General features: G+C 43.3%; 1 protein-coding gene across 1 annotated transcript in view; it reads right to left on the reverse strand.

Annotated features, from left to right (window-relative positions):
* Window positions 1–17245, reverse strand: part of PTPRN2 (protein tyrosine phosphatase receptor type N2) — a 644507-nt gene extending 627262 nt beyond the window's left edge. The window contains exon 1 of the mRNA XM_072153967.1: window positions 17002–17245. Within this exon, the coding sequence (XP_072010068.1) occupies window positions 17002–17095 (94 nt within the window). The 5' untranslated portion in view covers window positions 17096–17245. The remainder of the gene's footprint in view (window positions 1–17001) is intronic.
* Between the last annotated feature and the right edge of the window lie 578 nt (window positions 17246–17823).

The raw sequence follows: 17823 nt of genomic DNA on the forward strand, positions 1-17823 counted from the left end.
AACTAATGTCTGTGAGCTGCGTAAAGGTCATGTGTCATTGTGTATTTAGGTTTCAAAAACTGAGAGAGACAAGACACAAGTGGATGAAGAGAGATCAGTAGGATTTCCGGCGGGTAAAGTCTTTCTGTTCAATTTCTGACCTTTAGGCCAAAATATCTACAATTTCTATTGTTGAATAAAATAATCCATTCTTTGAAAAGGTTTCATCATTTTTTCTTCCTCATCTTTTCCCCATTCCAGAGCTGCTTCCTAGTCCCTCACATATTGCAAATCCCATTCTTGGAAAGTCTTGCTGGAGGTGGACATGGGCAAAAGCTGGATGTACACTGGAGATTTTGGTTGGCCAGAATGAATAATTTAAACATTGAGGCACATTTACTAAGGGTCCGAATCACGTTTTTCCGCCGGGTTTCCCTAATTTTTCCGATTTGCGCTGAATTGCACTGGGATTTTGGCACGCGATTGGATTGTAGTGCATCGGCGCTGGCTTTCACGCGTCAGAAATCGGGGGCGTGGCATGGTGTGATAAGAGACTGCCGCGCGGGGAGTGGAGTGTTTGTCCCAGCCACTGGGACAAACACTCCACTCCCCGCGCGGCAGTCTCTTATCACTTGAGAAAGGAGTTCCTAATACTCCGAAACACGTTGTGTTCCGAGACAAGTAATAAACATTCCTCATTATCCCATCTGACGAGTCATTCCGAATCATTGTGTGCGCCACATTTGACAGTACCCCACCTATCTCTCCGTACCAAGATCCCGACCGTGCTGGCAGGGAGTGTCTGTGTGTAATTTTATCTTATAATGCAGGAGGGAGGGGCAGAGATCACACTGCATAGTGCAGACAGGAAAAGCTATTCATGAGGAGAATCTGCCCTGCCCAACTATTATCAGAAGATTTATGGTCAGATCCTGAGGCAACCAAAATTCTATACACTAGGACTGATGGAGACAGGTTGGAATTATATATGTGAAATGCTGTATTTTTGTTAATAACATTGAATAAGAGAATGTGTTATTTTCTTATCCATAGTACATTTGTGAAATTTGTCTTTGCGGGAATACTTCCTTATAGCAACTTAGAGCACTGTCATCTAAGAACACAACATATACAAACCCACCTTAACCACTAACCAACCCTAAGGTACATGTTCAATGAGTTCAATGACTGGCTGAAGTTGGTCACATGGGGTAATATAGGCCCTGGGCAGCCAGGTATAATTACATAGCAGCCATAATGTGACATATAGCATGTGCTACTGTGTAGCAACACAGGGGTGCAGACAGCAGAAGAGGCTCATGCTACCCAGGGTATATTGTACAAGCATCCTCCTACCAGTTAGGTTCCTGTCAAGCTCTGTAATATGTTATACCACTAGTGGTGTTGTTATTCAGACCATACATACAGGAGAGATCACCACTAGATGGGATTCAATCATCAAGGACCCCAAAGTAGTGAAAGCAGGGGCTAAAAAATAAGTTGTGGAGATAATAATAATTCCTTTATTTATATAGAGCACACAGATTACGCAGCACTGCACAGAGCTTGCCAAATCGGTCCCTATCCCCAATGGGGCTCACAATCTAATCAACCTATCAGTATGTTTTGGAGTGTGGGAGGAAATCGGAGGACCCGGAGGAAACACATGCAAACATGGAGAGAACATACAAACTCTTTGCAGATGTTGACTCTGGGACTTGAACCCAGGACCCCAGCGCTGCAAGACTGTAATGCTAACCACTGAGCCACCATGCTGCATACACTGTTGGAATACCCAGTGTTCACAGGACCTTCAGTTGTCTCTGTCCGGCCCTGCTCAGATGAATGGTTGTCCTTATAGTATAAGGATAGATAGGCCCTGCCAGGAGAAGACCCAAGCATATGGTAGTCCCTTAATGGTGTCCATTTACCCTGTTAGAACATAAATACAATATAAAGCCTTCATATCAACATTGCTAATCAAAATATGGATATGACTGTATCTTATTTTATCTTTCCAGCCCCCTCTATCAGTGTCACAGATGTGTCAGCTGTTCATACTGCTTATCGTGAGGGACTCGAGAGGCGCTTTTTTTTTTTCGTTCGCACTTCAGCTCCACACGTCAATGACTTCCTCTAGATAGAATATGCTAAGAATTCCCTCGACAGGTTAAAATGAGCATAAACACATCCCACACTTTTAGCACCAGCTTACCATCTTTACACCATGAATTTCGTAAGAGATACATCTACATATTGTAGTATCATTGGTTACATAAGAGATAGAGGCTAATATTTCCGATGGAGAATCTCTGGACATCCTTCCTGTATTCCCCATCATGACTACAACAATGAAGAGGTATCCTTACAATGAACTTTCAATATGTGATCGGTGGGGGGCATGCACCACGTGCTGTAATCCCGGCATGCCTATATGACCCGGGTGTGCAATTGTGTATGCGCCTTTTATACAACCAGAAACAACATGCATGCACGGCGCATGAATGGGTCTGCAGGTGAGCTAGGTGCAAGAGACTTGCAGCATTTCCTGCAAAAACCTTCTATCAATTGAGTGAACTTAAAGGGGCAGATTTACTTAAACGGTCCCGTCGCGATCCCGCGGTGCGTTATCCGACGAGGATTCGGGTCCATCAGAGTTCACCAACTTCTTCCTGGTGCATGTGGGTGCTTGATCTTGCAACACAAATCCTTTTTTAAATTCTGCGGTTTGTCCGAATCTGTCCGAATCCCCCCCAATTTCTGTCGCGTGAATGCTGGCGACGATGCGCCAAAATCCCAGGGCAATTCAGCGCAAAACAGAAATATTCAGGTAACCCGACGGCGGCGTTCAGACCCTTCGTAAAGCCTTAGTGAGCCCCAAAATGTCAATTCAGTCCAGTGGTCCAAACTTTAGTCCTGGAAATCCCGTCAGGGCACAGAACGACTTTCTCAGACCAAATGCACTTGTGGGCAACCATTTTAAGAATTTGAAGGTAGAAGGTAGTGACGATGATGTGATACAGGGAAATCTGCGTCACAAACTGTGATGAAACATGAAGTGGATGTTTTCTCATTTGCCCCAAGTCATTTGACCCCCGGGTAGAAGGACCCACTGGTATGGGGTATGATGGAGGGAGTGTGCAGACAGTGATGAGTGCACAGCCTCCTCCATCTGCAGACAAGGACACTGGACACAAGGACACTGGAAGTTGCAGGAAGTGATGAACAAGATACTGTAATATGGGTGACCCTATAAGGGTCTTAAATGTATCCTAAACAGTTTGGTATAATTGGTCATTTATCCCTTTAATTGCTCTTGGATAATAAATTGGTGTATCTTCATACTCTCCAGTCTTAGCATATACCACGTACTGTTTGGAATACTTTGACCTTTGGGTAGGGAAGTAATTTTTCCCTAATTGGGACTCAATCGGAAGCTATTTTTTGCCTTTCTCCAGATCAACAACGTAGGATTTATAGGTTGGACTTGATAGACCTGTGTTTTTTTCCAACCTTATATACTATGAAAGTATAACTTACAGTTTTGCAACATATTAATGGTGCAAACTAATGCTTGTTAAGTCAATCTGCCATTTAGGAAAACCCAAATCCCCTTTTTATAACATCACACCCACTTGTTGGGTAAGGCACAATGTGGCTGTAACACTTTCTGTGCAATGTTTGCTTGCTAGTTTGACCAACACTGTTAGCAGAGTCCCTCCATGCTATAGCTTCACAGGCTGTCACACTGTTTCCCCCCTTCCCCTGCTTCCTCCGTACTTCACCCCTCCCTCTGCCTGATGTGATCTCACTGCAACAGAGGAAGTTACAGCACAGGGTAGCAGGGGGAAATGCTCCTTGCACACTATAACGACTTGTGAATCCATGGCGTGGAGGGGCTCTAGTAATGCCCCCAGGAGCCCTTTAGGCTCATTAGCATAATTTCAAAAGTTAATTTTAGAAGGAAGGAGGCCATGGATAACAAATATAAAAAATGAACACAGTCACGGTGCCTAGTTTTATGATTAAGTCCCCCTGGTTTATCAGGCTTCATTTTGATTTTCCAAGATGTTATTACAGGATTCAAAACCAAAGAAACCTTTTATAGATATCTTTTATACTTTAGTTTAAAATGACACATTAATATTGTACTTCTTAGTAATAAAAGTGTTTTACAGAGTGACAAGCTTCTCATTCCATGTTGTTTCAAGTGCCACTCTTATCTAAGAACTGTGACTGGAGCAATCTGTTCTGTACAAAGAGATTACTAAGAGGAATTTCAGCACGCGGAATGAGCAGATATTAACTTCACAAGTATATGCCGGTATCCTAATCAGACCGCGCTACCCTATATAGGTATAAACAGCAGCAGATCGGGGGAGCACTAAGCTCATGAATACAATGGACTCATAGGGGAAGATTTATCAGGGTCTGCCTGGTGTACAATTGCGCTATTACCAGTGACCGTCCAGGCTTAAAAGGGAATTGGGACAGGAACGTCCTTCGCTGGTCCACTCTACTATCCATCCATCATCCCCCGCCATGTCTATTTTGTTGGACGTGGCGCAAAGTGGAATATGATAGCAATGCCTGGCGGTTCACAAGGAATTCCGATTATTTCAGGGCTTTTACGCAAAAAAAAAAAAGAATGGCACACAAGCGCTAATGAATTTTTCCTCTAACTTATTGATCACTTTTATTAATCATACGATACAATATTTCTTTATACAGGCAGTCCCCTACTTAAGAACACTCAACTTACAGACGACTCCTAGTTACAAACGGCCCTCTGGATGTTGTTAATTTACTGTACTTTAGCCTTAGGCTACAATAAACAGCTATACCAGTTATCACAGGTGTCTGTAATGAAGCTTTATTGTTAATCCTGGTTCTTATGACAACCCAACATTTTAAAAATTAAAATGAAAAAAATCTTGTACGTAACCCCTTTATATGTATCCTCTGCAATCTAGCGTTGCGGGTTAGAAGAACTTTGTAATAGTAGGTCCTCCACCAATCTTGAAAAAAAATATATGCAGAATGTTTTTTTTTTTCTGTAGGTATTTTGGTCCTGCTGCTTTACTGTAGTTTACATCCAGAAATGACCTTGTGCCGCCCCTTTAAACCTTAGGCTTATTGCACATTGAGTGTTTAATAAATGTAATCAAATATGGTGGGTTTTTAAATGTGCAATCTGTTATGTGTCTTTTTTTCTTTTTTTTTTTTGGTAACAAAGACTGTTTCAGGTAAGTTTATAACAAAAAATAAAATAAAATTAATTCATAACTGTATTGTAGAAATGGGTCATGCTGGCGGGGCTGATGGCCAATATAGCATGGGAGGCCTGGAAAACCTGACTACCTGGAGGAATATAATCATATCTACTGAACTGAAAATTGATTCTGAAAGGGACAATTACAGAAATTCTAGATGATTGGTTCTTGCCCACGGTTTTATTGACACCTATGATTGTGAGATATTTCACAATCAGACCTTCCATGCCGTCTGTCGGCACAGGGTATAGTCAGGTCATAGTTAAGACAAGGAAGCTCAAAGTATTTTTTTCTGTCCATAATAAGAGCAACATTTTCACATGGAGGAGAATCTGACGGATTCTACAGGTTTATTTCAGAACGTTACAGATGAATGTGGCCAAACCCCTTAGTAAGGACCTCTACAAGTAGAACCCTTACATATATGTGAAGGATGCTTATCCTTATAGAATGAAGCTAATTTATTATAGCCAGAGGTCGCACTAACATATTTCTAGCAGGGTAATAATTCTCCTCTTACTATTTTTGAGGAGTATTTTTAGCCGGGAAGGAGTATGAAATTTTCAGTAATACAAGTATATAACTCATAGCTGTATATAATGTTGATAGACGCTAATTATATAAGAAAATCATGTGTCAGTATCTTCTGTGTTTAAATAGCGAATGGAGGCAGTTATAGTGATGTTACATCATGCATTGCCCAGACTGGAGCTGACACCACCAACCCCCCAACCACAGTCGCTGAAACCTCCCACCACCACTCTGCGGCCCGCCAAATCCTCCCACCACCACACTGTGGCTAACGCCGCTGACACCAAACGTCCAGACTGCGGCTATCGCACAATGTATCCCCCTCCCCATGTGACCAGACTGTGGCAGCCGCCGCCGAGCCTCAGTGGCCAGACTGCAGCCGACACTGCAAATCCATGATAGTTGCTTTGTAAAATGTTTTTTTTTAAAAAGAAATTTTGGTTTATTTTTTTTGGTGTCTTTGTTGGGGGGAGGGGTTTTTTTTTTAGGTTTTTTTATTAATTGAATTTGTGTCTTTGTAATTTTTTACGTGTTTTTACTGTTTATGCAGTTCTGTTTCACATACACCTCATGCCACCTCAGCACCCGCCAGACACGCAGTCCCACGTAACATATACCTCATGCCACCTCAGCACCCATCAGACACGCAGTCTCACGTAACATATACCTCATGCCACCTCAGCACCAGACATGCAGTCCCATGTAACATACACCTGCCACCTCAGCACCCACCAGACACGCAGTCCTACGTAACACACACCTGCCACCTCAGCACCTGCCAGACATGCAGACCTATGTAAAATACACCTCATGCCAACTCAGCACCTGCAAGACATGCAGTCCCATGTAACATAAAGGTCTTCCCTGACCTTATCACATCTACTCCTGTCAGGCCCCCTCACCTCCATACACATGCATGCACACAGTACCTGTACACGTTCTACTTGCAGGCAGCCATTACAGCTCTACTTCCTGTGAGGAGATTGCGTAGTAAGCCACGCCCCTTTCCCGGAGGCCCCGCCCCTTGTCGTAACATCACGGCTCCTCGGAGCAGCTCCATTCTACAGGCTTCCAGCGCTGTAGTGTGAGCTGAGCAGTGCCGGCCCGTGCGCTGCCAGTGTAATGTCCTGCACACCATTGCTGTGCGCTCCGGACCGCTAAGCTCACACACTACAGCCAGGGATAATTGCCAAGCGTACTTTTACGCTTGGCAATTATTTTGGGGAGTAATGGCGCCTCATCATGCGTCTATGACGCTTGGTGAGGCGTTAATGCGATCTCTGATTATAGCTATATAGTAATTATCATCTGTACTTTCTAGAATTCCCTCTTTTATGTGCAACTTAATGTGCCTTTTTATCTAGAAATTCTTTTTCCTCTGAAGTCATATAAAAATGAGAAGAAGAGTCACATTTTGCATGAGATGAGAATCTCATCTTTTAGATCACATCAGGCTTGTGGTTCTGTGATTTACAGAGCTAGAGATAAAGGCAGTTAACCCCTTTACGACTTGGTCATTTTGCATCTTCCTGACACGGCCGACTCTAAGTGATTATAATATGTGTCACTATCAGTGATTAAAACTTTCAAACACTTTTACATATCAGTGAGCTCCGTGCGCCGCCGTCTCTTGGGGAGCGAGAAGGGTACCCCTCATTTTCGTGATCTGTGGGGGTCTTATCACTTATCAGCAAGTTAGGCCCTATTCTGTGGATAGGACCTAACTTTGATTTGTGGGAAATCCCCTTTAACTCATCTCAGGAAAAATATATTCATTTTTACACAACTTTGAAGGTGATTTTTATAGGTAAAAGGGTGAGATTTCACATAAAAGAGGGAATTCTAGAAAAGAGATTCCATACCGTACCCTAAACCACAAGTCCTAATGAACCTGTTGTTGGTTTAGGGTCGACCTGACAGCTTCTCTTTAAGGGCATTATATCTTATAAACTCCTATTAATTGGCTTCATTCACATCTGAAAATAGCGTTCTAAATTTGGAAAATAATAGGCATACCGTATAGCAATGTAGGCTACACCCTTTTTCTCTTTAAAGGGGTTTTCCCACAAACAAAAGTTAGGCCCTAACTGAGACCCCCACTGATCACGAAAACGAGGGGTCCGATGGGGTCCCACGCACCTCCGTCAGACCCCTTGTCGCTCCGTCGGACTAATGGAGCAGACGGCCGTGCATGACCCCTCTGCTCCATTAATCTCTATGGAGCTGACAGAAATTACCGGGCACCGTGCTCGGCGATCTCCATCAGCTCCATAGAGATTAATAGAGTAGAGTGGTCATGCAAGGCCGTCTGCTCCATTAGTCTGACAGAGTGACGAGGGGTCCGACGGACCTCTCTTTTTCATGATCTGTGGGGGTCTCAGCACCGAGACCCCCACTGATGTGCAAGTTAGGCAATATCCCATAAATAGCGTCTAACTTTTGTTTGTGGTAAAAAACCCCTGTAAGTTATAAAAATGTCTAAAAAGTGTCTAAAACACTTCCTATATGTGGTGCAAGTGACGTGACAAATTACACTGGAATTCTATCATCTTTAGCTTAGTCATTTTCCCCCAATCTATTGGTAACTTGTTCGCTTGTGGCCAATTTTCTATTGGCATGTATGTTTTAACAAAATCTGTAAGTTGTAGCTTCATTGGGAGACAGAAAGCTATAGTGTGGGTCGGGGGGAGGTTCATGCAGAGCCGGGGTCAATGGTAAGAGAGAGGCATTAGGACTCCCTGTTGGACAACACGTGTCAGAGGGAAGGCTCGGGACAGGCTTCAGCTACGCCCAGTGAATACTTGGACAAAGAATATTCATGGAGTCTGATTTCTATTGCTCCCACTTTTCCCATAAGAAAAATATATTCTTTCCAGCCCCCTTATTCCACTACATTAATCCTCCACAGATCCATAAATGTCCATATTCCAAGTTCTCTAATTTGAATATCATCTCCGCAGCACTGGTACCCATGATACGTGTTCCTACTGACGTGATATGATTTTAGTTAATATTCATAGCATCTACCCTCATCCTCTACAAATCAAATTGCATCCCCGCTTCTTACTCCATTCACTCCAATTGTTCCATCTTTGATTGATGAGGTCATTAAAGATTGAAGTGATTCTTGGGACTTGTGCAGCTGCCGTATTGTACGATTGCGTCTGTCAGCATATATTCTGACTCTCTTATTGGATTTAGTAAAAGACGTAAATACACAACAGGCACAAAAGCAACGTACAATGCACAATAGGGGATTGTAAGAAGAAGAATGAGGAAGAAAAGGTAACTTTCAAGAGTCTCTCTAGTGATAACAAAATTAGGAAGAAATTATTTATAGAATTTATGGGAATTATTTTGAGATATCACTGCACATGTAGAGTCTCTGTGGCACTTTACTGCGCAGTCATAAAAACTGCAGTGTTATGGAGATTTGTAAGAAAAAAATCCTTGAGATAACAGCTTGGAAATACAGATTCAGAGAGTGTAAAACTTGTGCCAAGATTCTGCTCTATAATGCCTTGTGTCACATTTATAAAGTGTTTTAGATAGTTTAACAAACTTTTTCAACTTCTACTAAAAGGGGGACATGGCCTTATGTGTGTCTCTGGAGTAGTTTATGTAGTGTCAGTTCCCTACACTGTACTGGGATGTAAAGGTTGTGGTGTCGGAGTCTGTGACAATTTTGTTGGAGTTGAAATCATGATAAAATGGTCTGACTTCACTCCACAAACATATAATAAATCATAAAAAATGTGATTTCCTTTAAATGTCTCTTCTATTCCTGATCTAATGATTTAGGGTAGGAGTGAAGAATATTTATTGGTTCAAGGGCCTCATTGTCATACTGCTCAACAAGGGGCTGCATCAGTAACCAGCACCCTAGATGCACCAGCAACCACAGTACAGCACAAAATACCACCCCAGAAACCAAATACTGCATTCAGAGTAGACAATAATAGTGCAGACCCCAGAGCAGATAGAAATAATACCGTAGACCATGTAGTAGGCTTAAAATACTGGAGACCACAAGAGCATAAAACTACTAATATTAGAGACCACCAGAGCAGACTAACAATACTGGAGACCCCCCAGAGCAAACTAACAATACTGGAACCCCCATAGCAGATAATAAAGCAGAAAACAATAATACTGGATACCCCATAGAAGACAATACTGGACACCCCTAGTTTATAAAACTAATAATACAAAAGACCACAAAGCAGACAAAAAATAAATCCTCTCCTTCCCTGGTTCTTCTTCTCCTCCCTGCACCGTACTGCGGCCTCTTCTCTCCTCCATGTGTCCTTCTGCTCTGACTCCAGTGCTGGTTGTTTGCGGCGGCATCAGGACCGAGGAGCAGTACATTTGACAAGAACCATTCCATTAAAAAGGCTGCGTGTGGCCTGTCGGTGCGGCTTGTGCAGCCCTGACCAACCTTTTAGTTGAGATGAATGTGTGCTGCACTTTATGTACATGCTCTGGAGTGAAGCTCCTCTGCTACAGATTAGAGGAGTAAGGAACTGGGAAGCAATGCTTGCATTCATCTCAAGGTTTGCTAGAGGGACCAGGAAATCAATACTGTGAATTTAGAGTCTGTACCATTTTGGGAAATTGAGTAGTCGGGTCGGAGTTGGAGTCAGAAGTTTGTCTTACCGACTCTACAGCCCTGCTGATGAGATGCTTGGAGGCTGTGGAGGAAAGATGCAACTGTAAATATTCCATCTCCGTCCTCTATCCTCTGGGTTTTTCCTCCATGATAGAACAGTCCAAATTTGGACAGTTATGCCACTTGGAAGACACCCAGAACATTGGCGACAGCAAATCACTAGCTGCTGTCAAAATTTGCCATCAAAGGAAATAAAGGAAATCTATCATAAAAATCCATCATGATAAACCAGGGACACTTACTCATACCGGTAGATTTGGGCACCGTGACTGTGGTAATCTTCTTATAATTGTTATTCATGGCCTCCTTCCTTTTAAAATAAACTAATGCTAATGCGCCTGAAAAGCTCTGGGGACGTTATCACAGCTGTAGCCTCACAGGATGTTACAATGAGCAGAATATCGCCCTGCAGTGCTCATTGTAACAACCTGTGAAACTACTGCACTAAGGGGCTCTGATAAGACCCACATGAGCCCTTTTGACTCATTAGCATAATTTGATATTAGAAGGGAGGAGGCCATGGATAACAAATATAAGAAGATTACCACTGTGACGGTGCCTGGATCTATGGGTAAGTGTCCCTGTTTTATCATGATGGATTTTGATTGTATATTTTCTTTAAATGAGGGTAATCAGCAAGAAGTGGCTATTGTGAACCAGCTCTTGATGTTACCTCCCCCCCCCCATGCCAGATTAAGGTCCATGCAGACGCAGGTACTGTCTGGCGTAGAATCGCAGAATAACCTACACCAGGAAATCGACACAGGCTATAGTCAATTCACTGGGGTAAGGGAGAAAAAATTTTTGCAAATCCTGACCGTGTGGCAGGTACTGCAACTTTTTCATGCCCTGGACTCCGGGAAAACTGACTGACTGTGATAAATGGGTCTAAAATCTATAAATATATATTTTTCCTACAAGAAACTGGATTTCTCGTAGGTCCCAAATAGCCTCTGTCACAGCCTTGGACTGAGTTGCTTTCTAGGTCAGTTCTTCCTTTGAGGGTTGGGCGACAATTCACATAATCGATAACTAACATATTTTCCATGCACTTAACTCCCATATTTAAATATCAATATAATTTAGACCCGCAGCGAACAGAAACCTTATCCATCCGTCTGCCACATATTTGTCTGTTCCTTTTCCATGACAAACTCCTGGGAGAAGAGATAAGGACACCTTTTGTTGCTCAAGCTGCTTATCAATAGCGCTATATTTAGACATTTCCATATTAGAGAACATTTCCTAATAGTGAAATAGTATTCAGCTCCCGGGGAATAATCTGTAAACTGGAAATCTCTGGGGGAAACTATTATCACATTAATATAAAATACCTGAACACCATTGATTATAGTAATTGGAGAAAACTAATGTTCTATGGAAAGGGAAAGGACAAAGTTTATTCCCTCTGATATTCTGATGTATTAACTAGTACTTTAGGGTTAAACTGTTATATAATTAGGCAGTGTACATATTGCCTATGCTATGTTATGGTTTGAAATCTATTTTTACACCAAAAATACATTTTTGAATATGTACCCTTTAAAGGGAACCTGTCACTAAGAAAGTCATCTTTAGTTAGGTTCCAATAACCTACGCTATTCCGATTTTAAAAGTTCCTTTGTCAGCATTCTGAATCATTTCAGTAGTTAATAATAGTTTATTTTAGATTACCTGGTTCCCTGCAAGCAGCGTATGGTGAGTCCTGGGGGGATGGGGAGGATGCTGGTTAAATGTAGACTGTGTGTGCCTGTATCAGTCTCCTCTCCTCCACACTCATAAAGCTCCCTCCTCCTCCCCACTTCCTGTCATGTGCATTGAGCAGGCAGGGGAGGGAGGGGAATAGTGTGAATTAGAGGAAGATTACATGAGGAGACACAGGCACACACAGGCTGCAGCTGCCCCTCCCCACGACAGGACTCACCACACAGTGCTGGAAGGGAGCCGGGTAATGTAAAATAAATTATTATAAAGTACTGAAATGATTCAGAATGCTCACAAATGTATTTTAAAATCAGCATAGCATAGGCTATAGCAGTGATGGCGAACCTTTTGGAGACTGAGTGCCCAAACTACAACCAAAATCCACTTATTTACCATGAAGTGCCAACATGGCATTTCTAGCAGTAACTTATTGCTACCTGTTCTTCCACATCTTTCAATCGTATCGGCCCCCTGAGGCCACCAATACAGTTGAAAGAAGGAGGGTAAAATCAGACTCTCGTTGTAGCTTCTCTCTGTAGTGGAAGAATGGTGGGTCCAGAATGAAAACCTCTAAATATATTGCAGTTCACTTTTCCCCCAGTTCCAAACAATCAATGAAGTGTCACTTTATTTGGTGAACTCTGTCCTGGAGTGATGGTCTGAGTGCCCACAGAAAGGGCTCTGAGTGCCACCTCTGGCACCCGTGCCATAGGTTCGCCACCACTGGGCTATAGGAACCTGTCACCAGTTAAAAATGACATTCGCTTTACAGACATAGCTTAAACTTTAAGTTAAAAAAATGCATAGTTGTTTTAATTTACAAAGCTATAAGAGGGCTTATTCTATGTGGGACACATGGTACTTCCTCATTTGTGGTACATTTCACCCACTTTGGTGCTACTGTGCACTGCAGCTAGCTCTCGCCAAGACTACTGAGGCTAATTTGCTAAGAATACATCCAATTTTGCTAATTTTTTGCAAACTTTTCTGAAACTGCCACATTCATTTCAATAGAGTTTACAAAAAATCGTAACCTCAGCCCCAGACATAAAAAAGACCATGTCCCACACACAGCCCAGTAAAACCCCACATAATGTCATACATAAAGTTGATGTAATTGTTGATGCCATAACGGGCAAAGGTTCTAGGATTTGCCTTTTTAAGAGAATCATTTTCAGCAAATGATATAATACACGTATTACTGAGAGGGAAAAAACATCACGACTTGTAATGAGTTTACATAATGTGTTATTACCTTCCTCCTCTCCCCCACCTGCTCGGGGTTTTCTGCTTCATTTAATTAGCGAGAGACAGACAAAGCATCTCAGACATTTCCATAGTGACAGCAGCTGACCAAACCAAGGCCACCAGAAGATGATGAGAACCTTCAGACGTATGCACAAACTTTCATTCAACACCAAGATCCAAAAAGAGGAGTAAATCATATTTTTGTTCACTATCTTTCCAAAAAATATACAGGAGTAGCTTGAAACTTCAGATCAACATTGTGCAAACAAAATCAACAACAAGATATGTTCGGCAGCTGTCTCCATAGTTGACTTTTCCCAGCCTTGGTCCAAACCTGTTCAAGGTTTATAAGTGAGGACACATGGAGATCAGAGATTTTTTAAGATATGTAACCCAAAACCAATGGCACAGGGCACAGGGCATGGGCATATCACTGAGACCTAATGTATAGTTCCTGTGTTATCCAGAGTGGGGGCGCAGGGCATGGGCATATCACTGAGACCTAATGTATAGTTCCCGTGTTATCCAGAGTGGGGGCGCAGGGCATGGGCATATCACTGAGACCTAATGTATAGTTCCCGTGTTATCCAGAGTGGGGGCGCAGGGCATGGGCATATCACTGAGACCTAATGTATAGTTCCTGTGTTATCCAGAGTGGGGGCGCAGGGCATGGGCATATCACTGAGACCTAATGTATAGTTCCCGTGTTATCCAGAGTGGGGGCGCAGGGCATGGGCATATCACTGAGACCTAATGTATAGTTCCCGTGTGATCCAGAGTGGGGGCGCAGAGCATGGGCATATCACTGAGACCTAATGTATAGTTCCTGTGTTATCCAGAGTGGGGGCGCAGGGCATGGGCATATCACTGAGACCTAATGTATAGTTCCCGTGTTATCCAGAGTGGGGGCGCAGGGCATGGGCATATCACTGAGACCTAATGTATAGTTCCCGTGTGATCCAGAGTGGGGGCGCAGGGCATGGGCATATCACGGAGGCCTATTATATAGTTCTCATGTGGTACAGAGAGGGGAGCAGTGCATGAACATATCACAGAGGCCTAGTGTATAGTTCCCACACGGTCCAGAAAGGGGCAAAATGCATGGACATATTATTGAGGCCTAATGTATAGTTCCCATGTGGTTCAGAAAGGGGCACAGCACATAGACATATTACTAAGGCCTGGTGTATGGTCCCCATGTTTTCCAGAAAGGGGGACAGTGCATGGACATATAAGTGAGGCCTAGTGTGTAGTTCACACATGTCTGAGAAAGAGACGTAGTACATGTCACTGAGGCATAGTATATACAAGCGGTCCCCAACTTAAGAACCCCTGACTTACAGACAACCCCAAGTTACAGACAGACCTCTCGGCCCATTATGAGGCTCTCTGGATGCGTTACTTTACTCTCAGACTGCAATGATCAGCTGTAAGGTGTCTGTAATGAAGCTTTATTGATAATCCTTGTTCCCATGACAGCACAAAAGTTTGAAAATCCAATTGTCACAGGGACAAAAAAATTCTTTGTTTGGAATTACACTTATAAAATATAGCAATTCCAACTTACATACAAATTCAACTCCAGTACAAACCTAAAGAACTTATCCTGTACGTAACCTGGGACCGCCTGAAGTTCTCATATTGTCCAGAGAGGGGCGCAGTACACGGACATATCAGTGAGGCCTAGTGTATATTTCCCATGTTGTCCAGACAGGGGTGCAGTACATGGACATATCAGTGAGGCCTAGTGTATACTTCAAATGTTGTCCAGACAGGGGCGCAGTACATGGACATATCAGTGAGGCCTAGTGTATACTTCAAATGTTGTCCAGAGAGGGGCGCAGTACATGGACATATCAGTGAGGCATAGTGTATACTTCCCAAGTTGTCCAGTGAGGGGCGCAGTACATGAACATATCAGTGAAGCCTAGTGTATACTTCCCAAGTTGTCCAGAGTGGGGCGCAGTACATGGACATATCAGTGAGGCCTAGTGTATACTTCAAGTGTTGTCCAGTGAGGGACACAGTACATGGACATATAACTGAGTCCGTGCATACAGTTCCCTTGTGGTCCAGAGAGGGGCGCAGTGCATGGAGGTATCATTGAGGCCTAATGTATAGTATACAAGTCTGAGCTACAAGAAGGAGTTCAGCTGTTACTTTGTTATAAGTTGTGGGGGGGGGGGAGGGTTCTAACTTTTCCTTAAACATAATACCTTCAGATCTCCTGCACAAATAACTTCTTCCTATACTGGGTCCTGAAGTTATTTTGTACTGAATTATACAGTGGTCAGGGCTGTTCATGACATCATGACCTTAAAGGAGCCCGGTCTGGAGATCCACTGCAACCATGACATTCAGTTACGTTAGATTTGGAGAAGCAAGCGAAATAAATGCTGGCTAGAAGTTTTTTTATTTTAAGAAATAATTCAGAATATTGAAGCATTTCTACTAAAACGTGTAACAGGTGAAGATTTCATGAATCGGCTTTACATTCTCCAAAGATTCCTAGAATTCCACATAGTAACTGATGACATCACACGCCAGTAATTCCGTCTTTATTCTGTTCGCTAGTCTTAAAACATAAACATGGCCTTAAATCCTATTTATGGAATACGATTATCATGGAAATAAGCCACCGAGGAAAACACCGACATCAAGACTGCACAGTTCCCACATTTAAAATTAGAATCTGCAAGGAATTTTTCATCCGGAGGCTCCGGAGCGTCTTATACAATCACTGGATTCTGCCTGAAAAATCAATGCTCAATAATCACTGCTGCAGAACCTCTTTGTATGCAAGCTGCCGTTTCAAACTTGGAATAGATGGAGGGAGAGTTTTAGCAACGAGTAGGCAGATCCCTTCCTATACCAGAGCGACAAAAGTTATTTAAGGGAAAGCCAAGTCAACCAAGTAGAAGACAGCATTTAAAGGGGAAGTCCCATTTCATGGGGACTGGGAGCTCCAGTGATGTTAGCGATAACTATGCACCAGCACTTGACCTCTGAGCTCACAATCTACTCATATAAGGGTCATAAGACCCAAATAACACGACCTTGATGAGAAAACACAATAGATTTGATATTTTATTGTTATATACAACAAGAACGGGTACAGAAACTGCAACTATGTCCAGGGGGCACCTGCACCTGTATCCTCCTGCCCCTCTATCCAAAAGGGCACAGGTACCACAGAGAAAGTGGCACGGCAGCCAACCAGGGGTTAATCACGTGGCATGAGCATGTCACAATGAGATGCCACATATAGTGTAAAATTTTGGGGGATATGACGGACGGAGCTGCGATGAGTTTAGGACAATGAGGGTACATGTGCCCCCCCTCCCCCAGGATCTGCACCTTTTGTTTACAATGAGAGGACTGGCAGTGCAGGGGCACCTGTATATTAGGGTATATAAAGGGTGCAGATGTCCCCCCTCCATGTCAGCACCCTCCCCCATCCCTCCTGCCCCCCACAACCTCCAGGAGACCCTCCTACCCTCTTACCCCCACCTGTATGGTAAGAGAGAGGAGGGTATGGGTGCAGCGCCCCCTGCAGCCAGTCCTCCCAGTGCACGGAGCAGGGGACAGGGCACTCACCGAATCTGGAGTCAGCACTTGCAGGCTGGAGGTGAGCAGAAGCCGAGAGCAGGAGGAGGAGGAGGAGGTGTGCGGCGTGCAGGGAGCCCATCATGCCGAGCAATAATAATCCATCAGTCTACAGAGAGCAGCAGGCACGGGGCAGCAGGACGGCGGCAGGACGGCAGCGCTTAGCCCCGGCAGCTCCAACACCCTGGACAGCGACCAGCACCGGCCCGCCCACTACACGGCGCATGCCACGCCCCCCGCCGACACTGATCACATGACCGGAGCCCGGCCTCCGGAGGAGATGAATGGGGCGAGCGCCCGCCCGGCCGCTGGACCGGCAGCATGAATGGAGACTGCTGCCACCATACATACATGTATATAGTGGCCATATACCATACATGTATAAACTGGTCATATACCATACATGTATATACGGCTCATAGATAATACATGTATATACTGGTCATATACCATACATGTATATACTGGTCATAGATCATACATGTATATACTGGTCATAGATCATACATGTATATACTGGTTATAGATCATACATGTATATACAGTTCATAGATCATACATGTATATACTGGTCATATACCATACATGTATATACTGGTTATAGATCATACATGTATATACAGTTCATAGATCATACATGTATATACTGGTCATAGATCATACATGTATATACAGTTCATAGATCATACATGTATATACTGGTCATATACCATACATGTATAGAGGCAGTCCCCGGGTTACATACAAGATAGGGACTGTAGGTTTGTTCTTAAGTTGAGTTTGTATGTAAGTCGGAACTGTATATTTTATCAT

This window comes from Engystomops pustulosus, chromosome 5 (assembly GCF_040894005.1).
Source record: "Engystomops pustulosus chromosome 5, aEngPut4.maternal, whole genome shotgun sequence".
In the NCBI taxonomy this organism is placed as follows: Eukaryota; Metazoa; Chordata; class Amphibia; order Anura; family Leptodactylidae; genus Engystomops; species Engystomops pustulosus.